The sequence below is a fragment of the Triturus cristatus genome, chromosome 1_1, assembly GCF_964204655.1.
Source record: "Triturus cristatus chromosome 1_1, aTriCri1.1, whole genome shotgun sequence".
Taxonomy (NCBI): Eukaryota; Metazoa; Chordata; class Amphibia; order Caudata; family Salamandridae; genus Triturus; species Triturus cristatus.
The window spans coordinates 1,156,107,173-1,156,132,676 of NC_140579.1; the positions used below are offsets into that span (position 1 = coordinate 1,156,107,173).

Below are 25,504 nucleotides of genomic sequence, written 5' to 3' on the forward strand. Positions count from 1 at the left end.
CCCTTCGTCAGGAGTTTCACTACAGGTATAAGAACATTCATATTATATTCGTGATTTTATGTGGCCCCAACAATATTTTAACATATAATACATTAACTGCATAGTCTACCCAGTACAGCGTTTTCCCTCTATTATCAATGAATTCTTTAACAATAATATTGCCCGAGTCGGTCTCTACGGTGCTATATCTCTAGACCTCGTTCAACTCTACTCTTCGCAAGTACTCGCCCCGATGTAAAGACACCTCCTTTGCCATTTTCTCTCCCGCACTAAGCGTAATACCCCCTCCCTCGTGACACAAAACACCTTGGTTACCCTCATACCATAACGGATCTTAACGATCAAATCTATTCCATACAAGTTCTTCTCTGCCAAAACAGCGCATGTTCAAATTATCTTCACCCTCTTTAATTTGAAAATCGTGACTCCTCCCCTCACACTCTACCAATGACGTTTGTACCACGATTCAGGATATTAATCAGAGGAAACTACCATGCCCATCATGCACTGCTGGAACTTTCCACAATGTAAACAAAAAGCGGACCCGCTACCTATACACATTCAAATCTTTCTACAACTTTTAGCTTCAATCACGGCACTCGCCAAGCAATAACATTTGAATACTCCACCCACCCTCTGTTCGTACGCAACGCTGTTACTGTGAAAAACAGTTTCAATATTAATGACATAAAATCAAGTCCTTGATGAATTTCTCACAATTCGTGAGCCACAAGATTAAACAACCACAGTTCTTCATTTGTTCCTCAGGATGTAGCTTCATGCGTGTGTGTTTCAACATGTTTATGCCATATTCGCCCAAAGGGTCCATGGTATTCATCAGGATGAAGTAACTAGGGCTCCTATCTAACCTCTTCTGATTTAGATACTACCACTACGTAGGGTGAGCTGTGTCATCCTCTACCTAAAGTCGGTAAGTATATTGATAAGTATTTTATCTTTAGTGTGCACCTACAGTGGTCCCTCTGTCCCTCTTTCCATGGGGAAATTAGGGCCCTTACCTGGGGTAAGAATGTGAGCTGGTCTGACAACACTTACGGAGTTCAACTTTTTATGTGCGCCACGCTTGCAGTGACACGTGTTCCGCTTCCACATGCATAATTTTGATAATATGCATGATGTATTTGTTATTTTCTGATTCTAAAAATATGGGCATTCCCCCTTTGACACAATTTTATCTTTATTTTTACAGGTTTCAAGAAACCCTGACTTTAGGTAGAGGATGAGACAGGTCGCCCTACTTAGTGATAGTATCTAAACGGAAGATATGTGCTTCTTCTGAAAAAGAGTGCTTTTATTGCATTTTTTTGTCGTGTACGGTTAGCTCTGCATGATTGATTTGGTTATGGTCACAAGTAATGGTCATGCCTATATGCCTATTTATTATGGAAAGGCAGTAAGCTTGACTTATTTACTATGAAAAGCATATGTTAAAAGCCATGAGGCCTTTAGGAGGTGGATTGTTATTATACTGTTAAAGTTTGTAGACCGGTATTTTGTTACAGGGGATCTCACAGATTACTATAGTAGTAGGCAAAGGATTTGCTGTTGGTTACCTTCTGCAATAAACCCTTGGGTAGAATATTTGTAGCTGAGAATCCTTGCTATCCTGTCCCAGGCCTCGAATAATCTACTAACCCACTCGCTATGGCGAGTCAGATTTTATCATGTTGAGCTTTTAGTAGGACCTACTGGCGAGTGAACTTAAGCTGGAAAGGGACTGGGGGTCTGTTCGTTCAGAAAGTTAATGAGCAATAAAGATGCCTTTAAATCGTGTTTTTATCGTGACACATTTGCTGTTTGTTCAAGGACAGAGGTCAAATGTCAATTTGTCTTTTTACTAATTGCTGCTTAACTTATGGAAAATGGTGTTTCAATTTCTTTAACTTAGGGCTGTTAAAGGTTTTTGTCAAGTGAGCTGTCTCATAATCATTTTGAAACAAAAGGTTGTAAGATGTCGCTTTTGGTTCTAACACAACATGTAAATGGGTTGTAAATGAATAGTATACATATCTCAAAATATATCCGGAATTACAAATGCACCTTTTTTGGGAGTAATTCAGAAGTGTGATGCAAACAATGATTAAAATAGGAGCAGAACAATTCAAAACACTTTACTTGGTGGTTTGCATATGACAAATATTTGCAGAAACTCGATTCCTAAACCTGGTTTGTACACTACATCGTTTTATCAGTAAACCTGCATGCCAGTGGGAAATTCTGTAGCCATTTCAATGGAAAATCTGATGTTTTGTAAATGACAGTTTGCTACGAGTTCATGCTTTAGTTATGTATTTATTCAAAGTGATAGTTTTTAAACATGATTTGAGAACCATTCCTAAACCCGCCTTGACGACAATACTGGTAATGAACTAAGAAGCAAGACGGGGGTCATGTGTATCCTCTATGTGGCTAGATTTGTATTATATATGGAGTAAATGTTTAGTCTATTAAATCAGACGAGTTTTTTTGTACAGCTGATATGCCGAACTTGCATATTTGAAGGTGCTCTCATATGTGATAATGAAAACGGGGGCTCAGTGAATTAAAATATTTGTTCAGGATCACAATTTGAAACCAGTTAATGGGTCAAGAGCATTACAACGAGGTGGAGTAGATTATTTAAGTCACTAGATCTGCAGGTCTAGTAACATTTTTATGATTTTTCGAGACCTATGTTTTTAAAAGGAGGTGAAATGGCTTCATTGGCTCGACTCTAAGAAGGTGTTTAGCTTCTTTGTTGACCGAACCAAAAAGTACCAACAGTACAACCAACTTTTCGTTAGTTTCTGTGGGGCTAAGAAAGGCAGAGCAGTGCAAAATAGGGCAATCTCCAAATGGATTGTGTTACTGTATTAAGGTCTACTATAGGCTAGCCAAAAAAGCAGCCACCAGAAAGCTTCTGCACTAATTCTACCATAGCAAAGGCTGCTACCACTGCACTGGCATTGTGGGGTGCCAGTTCTGGATATTTGCCAGGCTGCGACACGGGGCTTCTCGCCTCGCGTTCATGATGCATCACTGCCTGGATAGCCAAGTCTGATGGGATGGGCACTTTGCTCAATCATCAACAAGTACTATTTCCCTATTTATAATTTCCAAAGGGAAATAGGAGGGCACCATTCGAAGGTCTGTCTAGAAACAATCATTTTTTAGGAAATCGACGAGGTACCCAACAGACCAGGTTCAGAACCGAGAACAGCAGACAATATCAACATTCAGAGAATCCGCCACAATATCTACAGACAAGACGGAATCAATATTGGAGAGAATAACAGCTCACTCCCATATTGACCCCATTCCCATCTTTAACTTGTCCAAAACTACATTAGATGAGCACTCCCTTAAACTTTTGTCACAGGGGTTATCTTTTGTCCCCAGCACGTTTCTCAACAAATTTTAACTGACACGGGATATCCAGTCATTCTTTAGGTAGATTAGACTCAACAAACTCTTTTCACATAGAAATTATACGGGAGATGTTAACAATACAGGTCTCCTCCCTAACTCTACGTTTACACCTACACTTGAGGAGATAGGACCCGAGGTGGGTATTTTTGAGAATATTGTGTACGCTAAAATCCAAACCATGATGTAACATGTAGCTAAACCTCACTTCAATCTGAACTTTGAGGAATAAAATGCCCTAAAAAACTTGGCATATAATCGGGAAGTTACTATCAAAGCAAGTGACAAGGGAGGTGGGATCGTAGTCTTGGATAGTGCAGAGTATAAAGAACAGATCCAGACTATGTTGAATGTTCCTGAACATTATGTTAAAGTCACTACATATCCTGAACAGAGAATTCAAACTGAGATACTTAAGATCACCCAGAGAGCCCTTGATAGAGGCTCTATCTGTTACCAAGAATTTGAATATCTTAACAAACCTTTTAATAGAATTCCGGTTCTTTTTGGAGTTCCCAAAACTCAGTTAATCCTCCTTACAGACCCATTGTATCTACTATTAGGTCTCTTACCGAACCACTGTCAAAATTTGTGAATGTCTTTTTAAAACCCCTGGTAGCCACTCTCTGAGGTTACATCACAGACACGGCCACTTGATTGGCAAAATCGAAGGGATTAACTTCAATCCCAATACCGACATGCTAGTTTCCATGGATATCGAGGCGCTATATACTAATGTTCCTCAAATAGGAGCGTTAGAAGCAGTCAAAAGTGCCCTTGAAAAGAGTGATGGCCACAATGACAACTTGATCATCTTAGAATGTCTGGCCATTATATTGCATGAAAACTGATTTGAATTTAACAACATGACCTACAAGCAAATTCAGGGCGTCCGCATGGGCGCGGCCTGCACCCCCAACGTAGCCAATTTTATACATGGGAACACTTGAAGACTGGTTTATTTATAATGAAGTCACCCCATTTTATGAAAACATCCAACATTGGCACCGCTTCATTGATGACATTTTCTTTATCGGAGAGTTCCAGAAGAACAACTCACTGAATTTATCCTTTGGATCAATCTGTGTGACCCCCATCTGAAATTTAGCCCCAACATCAGTAAAGAAAAGATTGAATTTCTGGATAGTTGGATTCAAGCCATTGGCCACACTATAGAGGTTTCTCCATACACTAAGCCTACAGCGAGAAACACTCTTCTCCAATATGAAAGTTATCATCCCCGCCATCAGAAAGACCGCATACCATTCAGTCAGTTTCTGCGTATTCGCAGAAATTGTACCAACATGAGTAACTTTGATTGGCATGTGAACAACTTAAAAACAAACTCCTGAATCGAGGTTACCCACATAGTCATCAGGAATGCCTTTAAGAGGGCCAAATATTATAATCGGGAAGCTCTCTTTCAAAATGAAAGAAAACCTGACAACGCTAAATTGGTTTGTTTTACTCAGCACTCCGCCAAATCATTAACTCTCAGTGGCACATCTTGAATTCCAACAAGCAGGAGAACCCCCTTCCGAAACCTATTTGTGCATTCCGCAGAAATAAGAACTTGAGAAATTCTTAAGTGAAATCCACATTTTGTGAACATAGACAATTTGCGCAAAGGTCCATCACTGGTAAGAATCCTGTCTGTGGTACCCATAAATGTGACATGTGACAACTGCCATGCATGTAACTTTGCTATCGTTGCGGCAGAACTGGAATGAGGGAAGCAAAAATTCCAATTCAAAGAAATGGTCAACTGTAGATCATCTAATGTCATATATCTCATCTTGTGTCCCTGTAAGCAGGGATACGTAGGTGAGACAAGCAGACAATTCAGAACCAGGTTCAGTGAGCACAAATCAGCTATAAAAAACAAGCGGATAGGTGCTCCTCTGGTTTCGCATGGGTACGCTTCTGACCATTCAGAAAAAGATCTCATATGGATGATCTTGGAGAAGATCTATGATCCAAAGGATGGCAATTCTGATGGCCTCAGACGTAAAAGAGAAGTGTTCTGGATTTACACAGTTCAGGCGTCTGTTAAACGCCTTAATGAATACCTTCCATGGGAGAATGCTTTATTATTATTTTTTTTTCTACCTTGGGGTAGTTTTCCCCCATATTTTGTCATTTTTCTTTATGGTTCCTATTCTATTCTTTTTCTCACATGTACTTTGTTTCTGTATGCTATTATCTTCTGTTCTGATACCTCTGATTTTGGAGTTATTCTTTCCCTGGTACGCTTGTACTAGTATCATTTTCATAGCTAAGGTAACAATCGTGTTTTTGTATGCTTTTCATTTTTCACTTTGAGGGGCTTCTTTACCGACTCTTATTTGGCGCCTATAGATGACTGACTTCTCTATTCATTATGGCACCTGTCACCCCGTATAATATCCTATTCACTGCCCATGTGGTGGTGTTCTTTCCTCTGGAGCGTTTCTCCAGTTTCATTTAAGATTGCTATATTAGTTTTTGAATTTTTCAATCTTCCTTTTGCAGTGCCGAAACTGACTCTAACATGGCACGCAGAATAGACCGATCATCTGATTGAATATGGCACCAGCCAGTCCCCGCTTGGAGGACTCCCAACGTTCTATGCTTTAGCAAGTTCAGGTGCTATCTATTCTTCACGCTAACGTTTACGTGTGCCGGCTGCTGCACATTGATTTGACTTGGAACTTTCTTGGCTGCATGCTGCCGTAAGGATAGCCTCATTCATTGCCGTGATTTATTCACCAGGAGATGGAAGGAGCTGAGTATTCCGGTAAGCGTTGACATATCGCTTGTTAGCTCTGTCCCCCTATGCGTTCCCGCTTGTGCTGGCAGCCCCTTCATATTTTCTTTATCTTGGTTTCTTTTTAGAGCTCCCCCTTTGTCCCTAAGCAACTCCTCTATCCAGGCTGCATGAGTTGCTCTATAATTTTATTGGTACTTAACTTCCCCCATGTTGTAGCCTGTACTTCTCTATGTGATTAAGTTATTTTTTATATTAATCATCACTTCGATTGGCTACACAATTTCGGCTTCTTCTATTGTTCATCTTTGTGTTTTGATTCTGCCTTTCTAGATTTTCGCTACTGTGGCTTTCTTAACTTGGTATCGCACACCACGGACCCTATTCCATTTTGCTCTTCGACTATAGGGTAAGCATACCCTCAGTGTATGGGAATTTGTGGACTTTACCTTATCCATTGCTGAGAGAGAGCCTGTGACTGGCTTTCATGCTCTCCAAGTCACTCATCCCTTTATTCATCATAGTCTCTTTCCATTTATCTATTCCTTCTCATGATATTTTCCTATAGATCCTATGTTTAGCAGTAGAGTGCTCCTTAGGATCTTGTCAAGTGGGGAAGGCGCCATCAACATTGACCTGCAATAGTTACATTTTCTCCTGCTATCAGATGACATCACCATGACCTAGTATGTGGTCCTGTTATTATGTTCATGTACTTTTTCTGTACTGTTTTTGGGTAACTTAGTCTTTCTCTCTGATCACTTCACTGTAACACCGCTCTTGATCTGTTCCGCACGGGCATGGTACTATCCATTGAGATGGCTTGTACTCCTCACCATACACTCTCTTTTTCTTATTCTTACTTATTTAAGTTGACTTGAATATGCTCTGTTACGCTATATATTCATGATGTTGTCCTACATATATTTCTTTCTCTTGTTGTCCCTACAGACATATGTAGTACGTATATTTATTGAGCCCCTCTTATTGTACATTGAGGAAAAGTATTTGTATCCAGGATGGCTGTTGGCCACCACCCTACATGTATTTACACTGCCCTGATGCAGGGATTGGCATAAAATCTCTCACTTCCGAAACGCTCGTCGGCGCATTTCCTGTGTTTTTGTGAACATTTGTTTTGTATATTTTATGTACGATATCATTGTCTCTTGTTTTGTGATTCTTGTATGTACTTGATTTATTTTTCTATGTTTGTGTTACGCTTTGAAGTTTGTAACTGCATATTCTGTTGGTTCACTGATTGTGATTATGGGGCTCCATAATTATTGATGTACACTTTTATTATCTTTATGATACTTTCACTGTCGTATGTGTTATTTATATTAATGTCGAATATTACATTAAATAATCTTTATATTTTAGGAAATACTACTGGTCTTTGGGACATGTACATTTGTGGATATACTACCCTTTGGAGGTGTACTGGTTTGATATCTATTCACCAATCTCTATCAGAAGAATAACAGCCTCATGCATCAAGCCAAAATCCAGTCGGTAAAATACCGAATCGTTATTAGCTCCCGGTAGCGAGTCCCAAATACCCAATCCCAATGCATCAACCCAAAACGTGAGCAAATAACGAATCGCAAAATAAATATCCGCTAACATACCGAATCGCTAATACCCAAAATGCTAAATTACCGAATCGCTAAATACCGATTTTGCAGTTACCGAAACACTAACAGCTCCCGGAAAGTGCCAATAGCAAATAACGAATCGCACCCCAATGCAACAAAACTCGCTAATAACGAAAATCCCCAAAATCGCTATTTTGCCAGAGCTAAATAAGGGGAATCAAAACCTGGAGGGAAAGTTAAAAAAAAAAAAAACAGATAATGCAAAAAAAATTTCTACATGTGCAAATGATTGAGGCAATCACTAAACCCTTAAATGTGGCCCAGGAGACCCTGTTGGCTCCCACAAAATGGCTGCCCTCTACGTGCTTGCAAGGAGGATGCGGATCAATGCAGCAGGACAGCGCAGGAGAAGGGTCCAGGAGCGGGTTTTCAGACTGCGCATAACCTTGCTCGGGCAGAATGAGGACGAGGTGTACCAGAAGTATCGCCTCAATCGTGCCATGATCATGCGCCTGATTGCAGACCTGGAACCATTACTGCAGCACCAGACACACCGGACAAATGAAATCCCTGCGCACGTGCAGGTCCTATGCTGCCTGCACCTACTGGCCTCAGGGAGTTTCCAGGGGGTAATTGCCGTGGCCGGAGGGGTTTCTCAAAGCGCACTGTCACGCTTCTTCAAGAAATTCCTCGATGCCATGCTGACAATGCTCCACACACACATCAGCTTCCCCACAACCCCACAGCAGTTGGACCGCACCAAACAGGCTTTCTATCAGGTGGCACAATTCCCACATGTGATTGGATGCATCGACTGCACGCACATCCCCATATGTCCTCCCGCAGCTAATGAGTACATTTTCCGTAACCGCAAGTCATACCACTCGATCAACGTGCAGGTTGTGTGCGATGCCAATAACATCATAACGGACCTAGTGGCACAATTCCCAGGGAGCACACACGACTCCTACATCTTCCGCCACAGTGGAATGCACAGGCGACTAATCAACGGAGAATTTGGAGAGGGACTCCTGCTAGGTACGTAGAAATACGCTTCCCCACACCAACACCACACATGTATGTACATCACCAATGCTAAGTCTATGCTTCTATCTTCTAGGTGACAGTGCTTACGCCCTGCGTGAATACATACTCACCCCATACTTAAATCCAGCAACCCCGCAGGAACATCGCTACAACGCTGCACACATCAGCACTTGGAATGTGATAGAGAGGACATTTGGAATTCTCAAGAGCCGCTTCAGAATCTTGCACAAGACTGGCGGCGCCATGCTATACCAACCTGAAACATGCTGCCGGATAATTGCTGTATGTGCAATGCTGCACAACATTGCCACTAGAAGGGGGATACCCATAGAGGTGGACAGGGATGCGGAGCACAGGGATGACCAACCACCCGCCCAACAACGACAGGCACACATCCCAAACACAGCAGAGGGCCATAGGAGGCGGACATACATAATGCAAAATCATTTTTGAAACATTGGAAAATGAGACATTACAAGTTAGTTTGGGGTGCAACTGTTTAATGCACAGTAGCACAGAGGATTGTGCAACATAAATAGCATTGTAAATCATGCTCCATTTGCAATAATGTAAATTAACGTTGCCTTAAAGTCACGCATGTGCATACACAGTATTTGGATGGCCATGGTTGCCCCACCATGGTCCTGCATGCATGTCCAACTGTCTAGTGGCGCTTCCCACGTACCCCAAGCCTCCGCTCAGGTGTATCCAATGCCTCACCACGGCCTGTCCCCGTGGAGGCACGCGAACTGCGGCGCCTGGTGCTGGCCTGTGCCAGTGACACGCTGCTGACACTGGAGGCAGCCTCACTTGTGTCATCCCCTCCCAATGCAGCAGCACTGCATGTGCTGCTCTGTAGGTGTTCCATTGCAGTGGTGATGTGTCCTAGTGACTTAGCGACATCCCCGCAGAAGTGCCCAAGGTCCACCTGCAGGGAGACTGAGCGGCGTGTCAACACTGCGGTGCTGTTGCTGTGCCGTGTTATGGCCTTGGTAGCGGCGGCGGAACGCAACAGTTGCTGCCAGTGCCTCCTCTTATGGCACTCATGGCCCTCCCTCATGGCACGGGTGAGCTCATGTACCTCCTCCCTGAGCTGCGCATTGCCCTCTGCAACCGCAGTGGTCATGTCCCTGACCGCCGTGCTCATGTCCGTGACTGCTGCAGTCATGGCGCGCATCTCCCTGGCAAGGCGCACGATATTGCAGCTAATGCTAGCCACATGTCGTCCCTGCAGGCGCTGTGTACGCAGCATCCTTTCCTCAATTGCAGAGGTTGTTGGGACATCCTGTTCGGCTGAGGAGACAGAACTGCGACGAGCCCTGTGTCGCCGTGTGTGTCTTGCGCCTCCAGGTGGTGCATCAGGTGGTGTGTATGTGCGCTGCCTGGGTGCCAATTGCGAGTAGGGTGTTTCCATCTCCTGCAAGGGCGCAACTTGGGACCTGCGCCTCTGCGCTATTGTGGCTGTAGTAGCTGCAGCCTGTTTGGCTGGTGCCGTTGCTTGTGGCGCTGGTGCTGGTGCCGTTGCTTGTGGCGCTGATGCTGGTGCTGTTGCTGGTGGGGCTGGTGGAGGTGGTACTGTTGGTGTGGCAGGTGTTGGCGATGCATGCGCGTCCTGCGCTGTCTCCTGGTCTGACTCTACGGGTGTTTCCGAGATGATCAGCTGGCCGCTGTCGTCCGAATCCCCAGGTGATGCATCTGTGTGTGAAACAGTGCATGGTTAGTGGGATAATTACAACTACATAGTGTTGTACACATAAATGTCCCTCTGTGGTCCACTAAATGAACAGTCTCCATCCATGTTCAACTGCTGTGGTGTATGGTCATTGGATTTACGCCTGTACATGCACACTGGGCTGACTAGACTACAACTCCCAGGATGCACTAGTGTCATGTGTAAAGCTGTCTGTGCCAGCGCTGCAGACACACTGAGATCGGGCTGGGGGCGTGGAAATGGATTTACGCTACGCTGGGTGTGGGCACAGGCATGCATCTTACCTTGGGCACTTGTGGCTGCGCCGGACGTGTCCATCTGGGTCACCCCCACGACGGCTTCCCGCTCTATCGTCCCTTCCACAAGGTCCTCCAGGGCTGTGTTGGCTGGTGCTGTAGATGGTCCGCCTCCAGTCCTGCTCGACTCCCGGAGCCTCTCCGCAATCCTCTCTTTGGCACGCTTCCGCAGGTCGTACCACCTTTTTTTGAGGTAGTCGATGCTGCGGGTGGTGACGCCAACTGCATTCACCCTCTCACGGATGCGCAGCCATATGCACCGCTTCTCCTGCTCAGGCACCTTGAGGGACAGCTTGCCAAAGAGGCGATCGTGTTTGCTGGTGACTCCCTCGATTAGGTACTCGAGCTCCCTGTCCGAAAACTTTCGCTTTCGTGCTGACTCAGCGCTGGATGGCACTTCCTGCGCCATGATGTGTGTTTCCTTGGATTTGCAGTCGGTGTGGCCTCACTCTGCACAGGCAGTCCTCCTTCCCAGCTCCTGTCTGCTCCTCTGTCGAGGCTATGTGGGTGGGGCTGCAGTATTTCCTGGTTGGTGATGTCATCTGCACGTTCCCGGAGCAACGCGGCAAATTGCGATTTCGCTATTACCGATTCGGTAATAGCTAACTCGGTATTACCGAACTCTGTATTAGCTAATTCGGTATTACCGAACTCGCAATTTGCTAATGGGAGTTTGCATGCCCCGCTATTGCGAAATCGGTAAATTTAGCGATTTATAAGGAATCGCTAAATTTTCCCGAATCTGTTGATGCATGCCATATACCGATTCCTTAATGGCGATTCCTTATTTTTCGCTATTAGGGAATCGGTATTCCTTTGGTTGATGCATATGCCCCTAAGTTACTTAACTTCGGTAACACTTTTTATGGAGATTCCTCACCAACCCGACCTACTTCTACCATTCTAAGATGCCAAATATGCTGCTTTTAAACATAGAAGAGAGCTATATTGGAACTTTAAAACAATGATACACTGAGTACCTTACCATTGCAAGATGGCCTCCGGCTGTTATACTTGATTTAATTGTTTCATTGCATGCATATGTCCACCAAGTGTAGGTGGCGGCATGTTTTATTTTTTATACTTTTATTGTTTTAATTTATCTCCCATATGCCTGTTGAGTTTGTGTATCTGTTTTATTGCATGTAAATAATTGGATTCATGCAAGAATGAGTGAATGGATGTATGAGTGACTGGGTACATGTATAGTGATTTTAGAGTGCCTGAACTCAACAGTACCTGGAGAGGCACTTTAATTTTCCAGACCCGTTGATGTTGCCATTGCTTGTTTATACTAATTAACGATAGCTATATTCTGTTAAAAAATGTATGGAAGATTCCACAGTGGTAAGAGAAAGATATTTTGTTGTAATCGTAGTTCTCCATTGAGGAAATATTGACATGAGATATTAGGATCAATCCCTCTTTCCTGGTCACTGCAGCACCTGGATGGTAAATTATTTAAAGTAGATTAAAACCTAACCGAAATTCCTTCCAGTGCAAGGCATGAGGGCATGGTGGAGCTGCTGGATAACTTTCAAACAGTATTAAACAGTATTTTTAAAGCACAACACTGTCACGCTTGAGGTGTCTGGGCGCTGTGTCTGTCGAAGAACCAGATCTTAGTCTCTTTCTGAAGTATGCCAGTGAGGGGCTGTATGGAGCTGAAGGGGAAGGTCGTTCCAGGTCTTGGCAGCGATGTAGAAGTGGCCACCACTGCAACAGAAACAGGGGGGTGTGCGAGGGCAAGTGAAGAGGAGCGCAGGTGACTAGCGGGTTGGTGGAAGATCAGTCGATGGTTGAGATAGAAAGGGCCTAGGTCGTGAAGGGATATGCAGGCGTGCATGAGGCTCTTGAACTGGCATCATTTCTGGATGGGGAGCTACTGGAGATCTCAGGTGGGGGGCGATGTGAGTTTGTTTGGGGAGACCTAGGTTGAGTCTGGCTGCAGCGTTCTGTATGGTCAGGAGTCTTGTGAGGAGCTGGGTGGTGATGCCAGCGTAGAGGGCCTGAGTGACGGTCTTTCTGGTGTTGGATGGGATTCCATCTGAAAATTCTGCGGAGCATGTGAAGTGTGTGAAAAGAGGAGGAGGCGACTGCGTTGGATTGTTGTTTCATGGTCAGTTGGCTGTCAAGGATAATGTCAAGTTTGCGTGCAAGGTCGATCGGTGTGGACATAGATCCGAGTTCTTAAGGCCACCATCTGTGGTCCCATGTGGAGATGTTCTTCCCGAAGAGCAGTACTTCAGTTTTGTCGGAGTTGAGTTGGAGGCTTGTCTCTCATCCATTTGGCTACGTTTGTCATGGCGTTGCAGAAGTTCGTTTTGGCGTTGGAGAGGTCATCAGTGAGCGAGAGAATCAGTTGAGAGTCGTCTACGTAGGAGATTATGTTGAGCCCGTGGGATCTGACGACGTCTGCGAGGGGGGGTCAAGTAGATATTGAACAGTGTGGGGCTGAGGGAGGGATGATCCTTGTGGCATGCCGCATATGTCGCCTTTGGGTGCGGAGGTAAAGGGAGCAGTCGGATGCTCGATGTGCGTGCTCTAAGGAAGGAGGCAATCCACTTGAGGGCGTCTTTAAGATGTAGCATTACATTTCTGCTCTTTGAGTATTTCCTGGCATAATTTCCCTAATTTTCTTTACTTTTTCCTTTTTAGTTCTAGTTTTATCCATGACTTTTTGATTTTACTAAAATTATATACATAATATACTTAATTGCAGGGGCTTTCAGCAAGCATCCATTGTGTCATTCACATTTTTGTAATGGCCACTACAGCATTCAGCATGAGGCAGTGGGTCAGACTACTTCAGCCATTGGCTAAGTTCACAGTGATTCTGCACTTTCACAAGGAGCACCTTTACACACAAATGTGTATCCTTCAGTTTCAGGGACCACTGCAGCAATGTGAACCTTTTTCAACCAATGTGTGTGCATTGTAATTTTTTATTCATTGACAAAGGACCGGCAGCTTTCCTCAACAATAACGTTTTGCAAAAGCCAATACTAAACCAGCATTGCCAAATGCTGGCAGCCAGTGCTAGACCTATTGGCTTTGCCCTCTCGCGAAGACTCCCATTGACGGTGGTTTTATCTGTATCTATCGCAGGCACTAGACTGAGCCACACAATTGTGGTAACATTTTCATTGGGACAAGTGGAAGAACACTTAGTTGTCAGAATTTTGTGGATCCTTGCAGATGCAGGAAGTTTGTCACAGACATGCAAGGAAAATGTGTGATTGCTTGCCCATCAGGTGTAACTAAATACATCAAATTATTGGCAACCCGATGTCTAAACAGAAAACACACAATATTTAGCAGTATGGACTATAGTCACTTGCCTTTTTACTCTCATGGTTGCTTCCAATGTGTGTGCACACATAGGCCAGAATTAGAAAGACACTGGGCAGTACATTCAGCTCTCATACGCCTCTTTGGACACACTCTACATCTTCGACAAGGAAAATCTTTTTGGGATGTTGGAGGAATGTATTCAGGATAGTGGTGCTATTCAATCTAGTAATATCCCTAACTACTCTGATTCTAAGAATTCTTGCTTTGTCTACTGCAACAAGGCTACCTATTACGAACTGCCAAAACTGTACAAAACTAATTTTGGAATCCAGAGAATGATCTTTGTAAACAATGTTAGTATTGAAGGATGCTGTGAGAAGTTGACCTGGTATATGCTGTCCACTAGTTATAGTGGGCGCCTTGCACCAGTCCAAACAACCCTTATTGATGATTAGGTTTAAGACAACTTTTACTGAAAGCTATTCTAGTGGTAGCTTTGGAGAGCAGCCTTCAGACTAAGTCTTGAAGGAGTGTAAAGCAGCTTGGTTTACCAGATTATAACCTCTTGAATAACTAAATGAAAGGAGAACCACACAAGGGGTGTGTGTGTGTGTGTGTATGTATGTGTGTATATATATATATATATATATATATATATATTACCTACTGGCGGTCGCCAGTAGGTAGTTATAGTTAGGACCCCTTTTCCATAGGAAATCCGCAACATTCTATTTTGAATAACTTTGGCGCTGGTCGACGAATCCTCGCGAATTTCTCAAAATAGGTGGGGCGCTACGCTCCGCTCCTACCCTGAAAGTCTCGGGAGGATTCGTCAAGCGGGGGCTGAGATAAAAGGGGGGTCCCAAAACGCGTTTTTCCCATGCATTTTTCCATAGGACCTTTAGACAGGGCTACAGCCCGAACGGCTGAACAGAATTACTTGAAATTTGGCAGAGAGGTAGTCCTCAGGTCAAGGAAGTGCCTTTTGTAGGTTTGGTGTAAATCTGTTCAGTAGATTCTGAGAAAATAGCCTTTAAATCAATATATATATCTGAGCCAGCTTACGGTACGCTTACCGTAAGCTTACCGTACGCGTACGGTGGCGTGCGCGAGCGCGATTCTGATTGGCTCTTAGATCTTAGTAAACATTCGAATCGGCCGAAACCAGGAAGCGGCGGCTGCCATTTTCTCTCTCGCACTGAGAGTTAGGTTGTTAAATAAAACCAATACACATGTAAAGGAGCTGTTTTGACAGCTCACACACACATAGCCATGATGAGGGAGTCCCCCAAGGCCAAAAATGCCATTTTTATTTTTTAGCTAATTTCGCCGATTACGCTTACCGTACGCGTACGGTAAAAAATGTAAAAAAAAAAACACTATCCACACTCTCCCCACCCCCTGTGCTTTTGGTGGGCGCAGGCCACATAATGTGCAGGGCTTATTAGTGGTGTGAAAAACCACAATATTTTTTAAAAAAATAATAAAAGAAAAAATTATCCACACTCTCTCCACCCCGTGTGCAAATGGTGCCCGAAGGGCACCATTTGTGCATGGCTTATAAGCACCGTAAGCACAGTAAGCACCGCGTGCTTACTGTGCGCGCACGGTGCGCGAAGCGCACCGTGCGCGCACGGAACGAACTGCGTTAAGTGGGCGCGCATGCCACGAATGGCGTAAAGTAACTTAGCATTTAAAAAACCGTACAAATTCACTGAAAAAACCATAGGTTTCACACACGTTATAGTTAGGAATTAGCATTTAAAAAACCTTGCAAATTCACTGAAAAAACCATAGGTTTCACACATGTTATAGTTAGCGGAAATTTTACTGATAAAAAACCAGTGAAATTCCCCCGTTATAGTTAGTGCAGGCAACTATAACTCACGCGACCGCAATCTTCTGCTGATGACATATGTGTCTTTATGAAAAAAAAATATTTGTAATATATGTATAGCTAAAAATGTATGGAAGAAGACATGGGCAAATAAATGTCTAAATACAGTATTAGCATCAGCAGAGGATTGCGGTCGCGTGAGTTATAGTTGCCTGCACTAACTATAACGGGGGAATTTCACTGTTTTTTTATCAGTAAAATTTCCGCTAACTATAACATGTGTGAAACCTATGGTTTTTTCAGTGAATTTGCAAGGTTTTTTAAATGCTAATTCCTAACTATAACGTGTGTGAAACCTATGGTTTTTTCAGTGAATATATATATATGTATATATATGTATGTATTTATAGCTCAAACTCTTGTAAATGTAAGATCTATTGCATTGCTAGGCGCGAGACCTAAAGATGGCAGCCATCCGTACTTGTGGATTAGTCTGCTGCTGCCATTGCTGCTGCAGAGTTCACTGTGCATTATATCCGTAAGCTACTGAAGCATTCCTAACTATAAATTTATTAAAAGGGCTGTGTTTTTATTTTATACTCAGGTTCCCAAAAACTTTACTGTCTCATCTTAATATGCCCGCCTGATCTTAGTAGAAAACATGATGGCACGAAGATCATTCAAATAAAGCGAACAACATTGTGTTTTACTGCGACAAAGCTTCAATTTCGCCTTATTTAGTAAAGGGCGTAGTTTGTGTTATCATCAGAATTTGTTAGGATCTTCTTGACACAAACAAAATTTTTTGTGAGCTATGAACTATGCAGCGCCCATACTATGAACAGAGATGTGTGGAAGGAGAGCTTCCCGGCCAATTAGTATAAACAGTAGGTTCTAAAAAATAATTAATGTGATTTTTGCGGGATCGATGGTATTTTAAGACCATTGTCCAAGGCACACACTGGCTTTGAGCTCACTTGGCTGATTTGCAAGCATTGTCCACAAGATGGCGATGTTGCCACATGTTGTGAATGCAGGAATGTAGATCAGTATGTCCTCCCGTGCCATCGGTCATTTAAAGCAGTCAAACAGGAAAACCAGCATTCGATAAGTAGGTTATTACTATCAATGCGTTTAAGAAACACCGTATTCAAAGGAATAGAAAACTTTTCATGCGCTATAGAGGGAATCAACTTACCAACGCTCGACACTCCTGCCATGCATACGATTACTTTAATTATATCATCGAGTGTGCCTCACGTAACTCCTGCCCTCTCAACTCTTATCAATAAGTAAAGGGAAAACGCGTTAATAACCCAAATACATGGTTCCGATGGCTCGGGTTCGGCTTCCCCATGCTTAAGTTTATAGAAGGGCAGGGGCGACAACGGGTTATTTGTAGAGCCTGGATACTTTTCTGTGTTGACTCAGTGTTTACCATAACAACACATTGCTGCGTAAACTTATTGTATGTTTCCTCTTCAATGACGGCAGAGCTGTGCCGGTTGTGTGAAAAGCAGTTGCGAGCAGCAGCATATGTTTACAATTATCGTGCCCATGTCTGGGCACAATAATTGGAAACATATGCTGCTGCTACGCGTTACAGACACCAATAGGCCATGGGCGGAGCAATGCGCCCGCCTTTGGCCAATTGCGTGCTGTCTTTGTAAAAAAAGACACACGCAAAGACCTATAGCATGGCCCAAAAGGAAAACCACACGCACGAGCGTGTGCGATTCCTGGGTCAGTTTCCAAACCCCCTACAAGAGGTCTCTCGCTGCGCGAGCAGGGCTGCGCACTGCAACACTAGGCGCGAGACCTAAAAAGTAAAAATATTCCTGGTGTCTAGTGGTTTTCCACCCTACCTGGGGGCAAATTGGTATAAAAAAAAGTCAAATCTACCCCTGAGGGGGGTCAAAGGATGTGTGAGCCTTTATGGGGAGCGATGGTCGCTCAACCAACAACAAAATCCCTGGGGCCTAGTGGATGCATTCCTGCTGCGCAATCCTGTTCTCACCTGTGATCCTTCACTGGATTCACTTAAGAGACACATCAGGGGAAAGAAGAAACTCTTTTCTTTCCCACAATGTCTTTCTACCTGTCCGATTCCTTTCCTAACAGAGGGTTCACCTAAAAACGCAGTTTCGACGCATTTTGCGCATGCTAATGTTATCGCACCAGGGGAGGAGTCTTCCATTGCCACCGCCTGAGAGGAAATATGGTGGGGAGGCGAATACGGGGGCTCCATTGCATCACCTGTGGGTCATATTAAGATGTGCTAGTCACCCCCTTAGCACCGGAGCAACAGTCCTAACGATGAGTCCAGCACATCCTTGGCACTCAAGGAGTTAAATAGAGAACAAGAAAAACTGGCCCTCAAATATTCTAAAAGGCACCTAAATCCTACAAAAAATACCACATAGGAGGTAACTAAGACCAGGATCGGCATCCTGGTGAGGAAAATCATTGGATCATGGAACAGGGATAATTTCCTGCTCTAGGGGTTATTCAGTTTTTGTTTTTGTATGATTCTAAGAAGCATTGCCTTGTAAGAATACATAACACCACCCCCTCTTGTTGAGGAGATGGGATAATGTTTGAGATTGGTATGTGCTGTGAATGGTAATAGGCACTTATTGGTAAGCTTTTAATCTAATTAAGCTGATATTCGTTTCAGGAACAGTGCAGCATGCAGCAATGCTGTGAGGAAGCCCGCCATTTCTCTAGCAGACAGCACGGACCTGAGGTGAGCTCCTTTGAATTGTGTGACACAGTCTCTTGATTTCAAGATGTTGTTTTGAGAGAGCTGGCTGAATGCAGAAAAAAGAAATTGCTTAGTCTTAACTGCATTTCGTGGACCGCTGTAATAGTCTCCCGCCTGTAGGAAGCTGGCTCTGTATATGGTATACCACTATGTGGTTATACCGTGCACGGAGTCCAGAGATTACCCCAGAAGTGTACAGGGCTCAATGTAAACCCAAAGTGCTCTATTCGTGGTAGTGTGGGCGGGCAGCCTTCGGCCTAACACAGAGGAGTGGAAGACATTTATTGCACACACACAAAGCAATAAGGGACACATGACTCAAGAAGGAGATCAACACCAATTTTAGAAAAATAAACTTTGTTTGAGTTTTATTTTAAGACCAAGATCTTACCAAAAAGGTAAGTACTTTTTTTAGGAAAAATACTTTAGTCTTTCGAAAGTTGATGTGATACAATTTTCAAACAGCTCAATTTTATCGTATGGAGGAAAACAACAATAGGGTTTTACGGGTAACTACCCAACTTAGTCTCCAGGAGTTATTGTCCGCAGAGGGCAAGGTTCAGGTAAGCACAAAGTCTGCACCACTAGCGACACAGGGGCGGCCAGGTGCAGAGGTCAAATTAGGTGAAAAGCCCAAAGCATTTCAATGGAGACTGGGGGCGCTTGGAGCCTCAATGCTTGCAGGTAGGTAAGTCAATTGCAAGGGCCAAGCTTTGCGGGTTAGAGCAAGCACGGGGGCCACAAAGCAGCACCAAAAATACACCACTAGCAGCACAAGGGTGGCTGGGTGCAGGGTGCTAACAGTGTTAGGTGCCCAGTGCTCTTCAATGGAGGAACTCGGTTGGACAAACAGGCTGCAGGCGTTGCACCGGAAGCTGCAGGAGGGAGACAAGCGACAACAGAGAAGTTGAGGTGTTGAGTGTCGTAGGGGCACTGTCGGTTCAGCTTACCAAGGTCCAGAGGCTTCGGGTGCTAAGGTGTCCTTTGATGACAGATTCTTATCACCAGAGCCAGTCGGGCAGAGCCTCTAAATTCAGTCGGCAGGTGGTGGTGTGGAGTCCAGGAGGGGTCAGCCAACTCTGGACTTGAGGTCAGGTTCGCTGGGGAACCTGTTTTGGATTGGTGGGCCACCTGGACACGAGCCTTAGGCGTTGGGTGCAGAGTTTGCAGGACTCTTGCATCCTTAGGACACCAAAGTCCTTTGTGCAGGTTTCTTGGGGACAGATCCACTGTCCTCGGGAGTCTCTGGTCTGTGTCGAAGGGCAGGCAGTCTTCCTTGGGTTCTGTAAGTCACTGGCTGCAGGACAGGCATCCTCTTCTTTTTCAGGGTCTTTGACGGTGTAGACAGGCTGGTAGGACTGGGGCCAAATCAGTAGACGTCTTAAGGCTTCACTGCACAATGTCGTCTTCGTCCTTTTAGGTCGGCAGGAAATAGTGTCTAGGTCTGGGGGAGCCACCTAAATATTAAATGTATGGCCATTTTAGGGGAGTAGAAGGTAGCGCCAATGGGCACCTCACCTGGGGTGACTACACCCTCGAATTTGCCACCCTTCTATGCGAGAGGGTAAAGTCCTAGCCCTGATTGAAAGGGTCTCCCCATCTTCAAGGTGGCGGGGACTGAAAGATGTGCTTCAACTCACCTCCCCAACCTTAAGGTTGGAGTTAGCAGGGGTGGCTACACCTCCTAACCTTTCTAGGTGTTCCCGCCATTTAACTGGGGGCTGCCATCTGCTGCTAGCAGCAGAGGCTGGGGTAGCATTACAAAGGAGGTAGACCTTTGAAGCTTCCTTCGCGAGCACTGTGCCCATCTTGGGGGAGGTGGTGTGACACCTCTGCACAGAATGTGCATTGTTTCTGGTCCCAGAGAGCAGAGGCTGTCAACCTAGGGGCTCAGAAACCTGTCTGGTGGCGGCAGGCTGCCTACAACCAGTCTGTAACCACACCAGGGTTGGCAGGTTTTCAGGGGGTACCTCTGAGATTCACGCTGGGTACATTGTACAATAAATCCCAGACTGGCTTTAGTGTGGGTTTATTGAGAGGAGTAGTTTGGTACCAAACACTCCTGGGCTCAGAAAAGCCACCATGGTGCTGGGGAACTTGCGTTGTCGAGTTTTCAGCTCATGTGCTCTCTCTGGCTTCTCTGGCACGTACACTATCGAAGAATGGATTTAAATACTGTAGGAGTATATCTGTTCAGACAGATATTCCCACACCTGGGGCATTATGCACCCTGCCTTAGGGCTGGAAGGCCTGCTAGAGGGGTGATTTACCTATACCTTAGGCAGTGCAAATTGGAATGGCACACAGACAGTGTGCCATGTCGTTATTTTGTCTGCACCAGGCCATGCATGCTGCAGTGGCAGTCTGCATGGCTTAGGTGAGGGGTCCTTAGAGGACCCTCTTCAGTCCCTATGCCCTAGGTACCCAGGTACCATTTACTAGGGACCTACAGGGGGCCTGAAGGGCAAATTGTGAACAGTTTTAGGAAAGAAGCACTGGCACAGGGGACCTGTTTGGCAGGCAAAACGTGGGGGGTAACCTTGTCAAAAGAGGCACTTTTCACACAGCCACCCTCCAAAGGGCAATTCTAAACCTGAAGGTAGTAGCGATGCCTGTTTCATTAGAGAATGGTGAGTTACCTGCACAGTACTTAAGCAGCTTCGGAGCATACTGTAAAATGCTGGGAAAGACAGGAATGGCTGTATCAAGATGATAGGATATACAAATTTCCATCATGCTATTCCATGGATATATCTGCAGAGAAGAAAAATCTTATTGACTTAAAAGAAATCAATAAAATATGATCTTGAATCTATAGTTCAAAACAAGGCCTCCTCAATCCAACATTTCTTTAGAGAGAACCCTTGGCTACCACGGAGGCACCTGTGTTGCAGCTAATATCACTCATCTATGAACATGTCCTTCCTACTTTCGCCATAGAAAGAGGGCATGTTTTAAACCTGGGAATGGGGGCAGAGTTGTAGTGGCCCAAGTAGGGTTTTGCTAAACAGTTGAGTGAGTTCTGTGTACTCCATTTGATGGAAGTTTTTAAGCAAATGAACAATAGCACGTTTCACAGCTGTGTAGAATAACAAGTATTTCTATTACCAACCTAGTGATTGCGGTTCATTTTCTCCATATCCTGTTGATAGTAGTGAGTACCTAGATAGGTCAAAGGTTAAGCTACATGTTAACACTATTGACTTAGATTTCTGTTCTATAATCCAATGGATAGCTAAAATTCTTAATCTCCCATACTGTCCCACGATAGCTGAAGTGAAGTCATCAAAATTGAACTCACTGGATATAGTGTAAATGTTTGTAATAAAGAAAGTTTACCACAAAGCTGTGGCGTACAAGGTCAATCTTCAGTGGGTGGTATTACTATTAAATATGATACACGGTGGTAGAAACTGAATTTGATGTTTAAATGAGTGAGAAGATGAAGAAAGTTTCTATGACCGCATTTTAACTTGTTATATTTTTTGATTGATATCTGTAACTTAAGTGGAACAACTGCATTTGTGCCTGCATTATACATTTACGGTAATTACCTAAAAAGTTAGAAATCCAGGTCTCTATTTTGTGTACTTCACAAGATATGATCCCAACAGTTTTATCATACTTTGTAACCTAGGAAAGATGGCAACAAGTGTGTACAAAATGTTTTGTCAATGTTAACCTACTGGTAAGCTTTGCTAGGATTGGAGTTGTATTAATCTAGTTGCTCGCCTCGTTTGGAGTTTGTTTTTGTGAAACATGCAGCTTCAGGTCTTCTCAAATACAGTTCCACCTCTAATATTTGTCTGTAGGGATACAAGTCTCAGTGTGACACATGAAAGAAAAGTACTTTGAAACGTCTCACTGGAGTTTGCAACTGTTATTTTCTGAAAAAGAGTAAGTGGGGAATCTATGCATCAGTCATTGTTGGAGTGATGTGCCACAAGTGCATTTTATGTTTTCGGTTTCCACTGACTATCATTACTTCAGTACCTTGCAGTTAGGTGGAGTGTGAGAAAGTGCCATCTTTCTTGCATGGTATGCCCCCACTTTTTGCTAAATTGCTGAATGTACTTTGACTGAGTGTACCCTGGACTCCTGCCAATCAGGTGCCCATGGCCTATGTTCCTTCCTTAACCCGTTCGACGCTTGTGACGGAGCGGTTCCGTCACGTGCGTCGGTTGCGCTGTGCGCATGACGGAACCGCTCCGTCATGGCCCCGCCCGCGCACGGAATCTTCAGCGCGGCGCGGAAATCCGCGCCGCGCTGAAGGGGTTAAAACACACAAACTCCAAATTGGCAAACCCTGGCCACATGTCAGCCCCTAGTAAATGGTACCCTAGGTACCCAGGGCCTTGTGACCAGGGAAGGCCCCTAAGGGCTGCAGCACTCATTGTGCCACCCTTAGGGGCCCTGTACCCTTACACACACACACTGCCTTTGCAGGCTGAGTGTCTGGGTGCAGGAGAAAATGAAGAGTCGACATGGCACACATCTCTGTGTGCCATGCCCAACACCCACACTGCCAAGGCATATGTCAGTCACCCCTCTGGCTGGGTGCCTTATGCCCATGGTGTGGGCACAGGAGCAGGAGCCCTGTGCCCCTACAGTACCCAGGTCCATTCCCGGGCACTGTAAGTGCAGTGCTGCCATTTAAGAGTACATGGTGCTGAGAGCTCGTCAAACACGAGCTCCACAGCACCATAATGGCAACACTAAAGACTGGGAAGTTTGGTATCAAACTTCTCAGCACATTAAACCCACACTGATGCCAGTGTGAGATTTAATGTACCAAGCACCCCAGAGGGCATCTTAGAGATGCCCCCTTACAACTAACCTACAATCCACGTCTGCTCTGAGGCTGCCCAGGCTGCCACACAGCAGACACGTTGCTGGACCCCTGGGTGGGAGAGCCCCTGCTCTCCCGGGCCTGCAACAATGCACATCCTGGGTGAGGTGATAAATCTCCTCCCCCAGGATGAGCAAAGGGAAGCTTCAAAGGCCTGCCGCCTCTAGGAGTTTCCCCAGGCCACTGCAACCCCCCACTCTGGCGGGAAGCTTGGCCGGAAACCCCATACAAGGACCGGGGATGTGCCAGCCTGCCCACCCCACCCCTCAGGTGGGGGAGGCGAGGTGAAGCACATCTCCGGGCTCTCGCCATCTTGAAGATGGGAGGCCCTACCCTATCAGGATTAGGCTACTGCCCCCCTCCCACAGGAGAGGGGCAGGATAGGGGGTGTACCCACCCCAGGACAAGGACCCATTGGTCCCTGACCTTCACCTACCTGTAACGCCCCTAAATCTAGTATTTAGGGGCACCCTGAACCTTCCTTCCCCAGATCCCAGATTCGAAACTACAAGAAGAGCAAAAAGAACAAAGACCTGCCCTGCAGCTGCTAAAAAGAGGAAGACACCAACTGCTTTGGCCCCAGCCCTACCGGCCTGTCGACCCTCGAACCTGCTCCTGCTCCAGCGCGGCATCTCTTGTGGCCAGCAACCTCAGAAACCCCGGAGGACCTGGCTACCTTTGAACTCTGATTCCCTGGGACTCCCATGAGTAGAGGCTCTACTCAAAACCTACCTTTCACCCCTGGCAGCAGCCCGGAACCGCGATCCCAGCCCACTCTGCACCCGCCAAGCCTGGCCGGTGCCGGAGTGAACTAAACCCACAAGGACGACCCCACGGCGACTGTGACCCCAAGTCCGGCACCCAAGGACCCCCCTCGACTATCCTGAAGAAGCTTGCAGCCTCAGAACAGAGTGCCACCCCAACCGCGATCAACAAGAGGGTAAGATTTCTGACATCAAAAGGCACCCCGGCGCCCCACGGCCCTCTGTGCCCAATCCCGGGGTACCTACCGATCCTTCAACTACCTAACTTACCCCTCGAAGTGGTGGTGGCACCCGAAGAGTCCTCGTCCCCGAGCCTGCAGTCTTTTTCCAAACCGGAGATTTCCCATAGAAATCAATTGAGCGCCCGACGGCTCAAACGCACCCTGCAGCCAGCCGCCCGAGTGGCCCTGGCAGTGAAAACTCTACTCTAACCTACTTCCCCACTTGCCCTGAGTAAGTGACCAGGAGCCCAGCTCCCACAGCCACGTGGCTTGCCAGACAGCAGCCACCAACCCAGGCCCCCCTATCCCTCATAGGATAACATTGGGCCTAACTCTCTCTGCACCCGGCCGTCCTGAAACCGCTGAGGGTGAACTGACTGTACCTACCTGACACTGGGGGACCCCTGAGTCTATGCCCAGAACTTCAACTCTGCCAGTCGAGTACTTACCCTTAAACCGCTAACTTCATTTTTCTCATAGGGTAACATTGACTGGCTTTTGCTTGAAAATTCTTCTAAGTGTGGACTTTTCAAAACTTCAAATAATCACCAAAAATCAGCCGAGTGACAAAAACGAATTTACTCACCTGCTCTTAGGTGAGCTCCCAGTGCTGGATCTTGGTGCCCAGCACTGACTCTGAAAAGTACCCACAACTATACTTACCTTTAACTCATTGTTCTTCCATAGGAAACCATTGACTGCTTTTCTGTGAAATTTCTTCTAAGTGTTGATTTCTGCAATTTCTAAATATTCCTCAAAAATCGTATAACATCTGAAAACGTAATTACTTACCTGTTTTGGATAAATGTCCCAGTACTGAGTCTAGACACCCAGTACTGGATTACAAAAGTAACGATAACCTACTGTACCTGTAACCTACATTTCCTTCCATAGGGAATCATTGATTGTTTGCTCTGAAATATTTTCACCAGTCGACGGACCAGGGATCGT

At 45.2% G+C, this 25,504-nt stretch overlaps 1 protein-coding gene across 3 annotated transcripts in view; it reads left to right on the forward strand.

The window, feature by feature from the left end:
• Positions 1-25,504, forward strand: part of LOC146871775 (striatin-interacting protein 1) — a 513,622-nt gene that overhangs the window by 136,542 nt on the left and 351,576 nt on the right. For all 3 annotated transcript variants that reach the window (XM_085651361.1, XM_085651345.1, XM_085651354.1), the window contains exon 6: positions 18,633-18,701. In XM_085651361.1, coding sequence (XP_085507487.1) covers positions 18,633-18,701 — 69 coding nt within the window. The remainder of the gene's footprint in view (positions 1-18,632; positions 18,702-25,504) is intronic.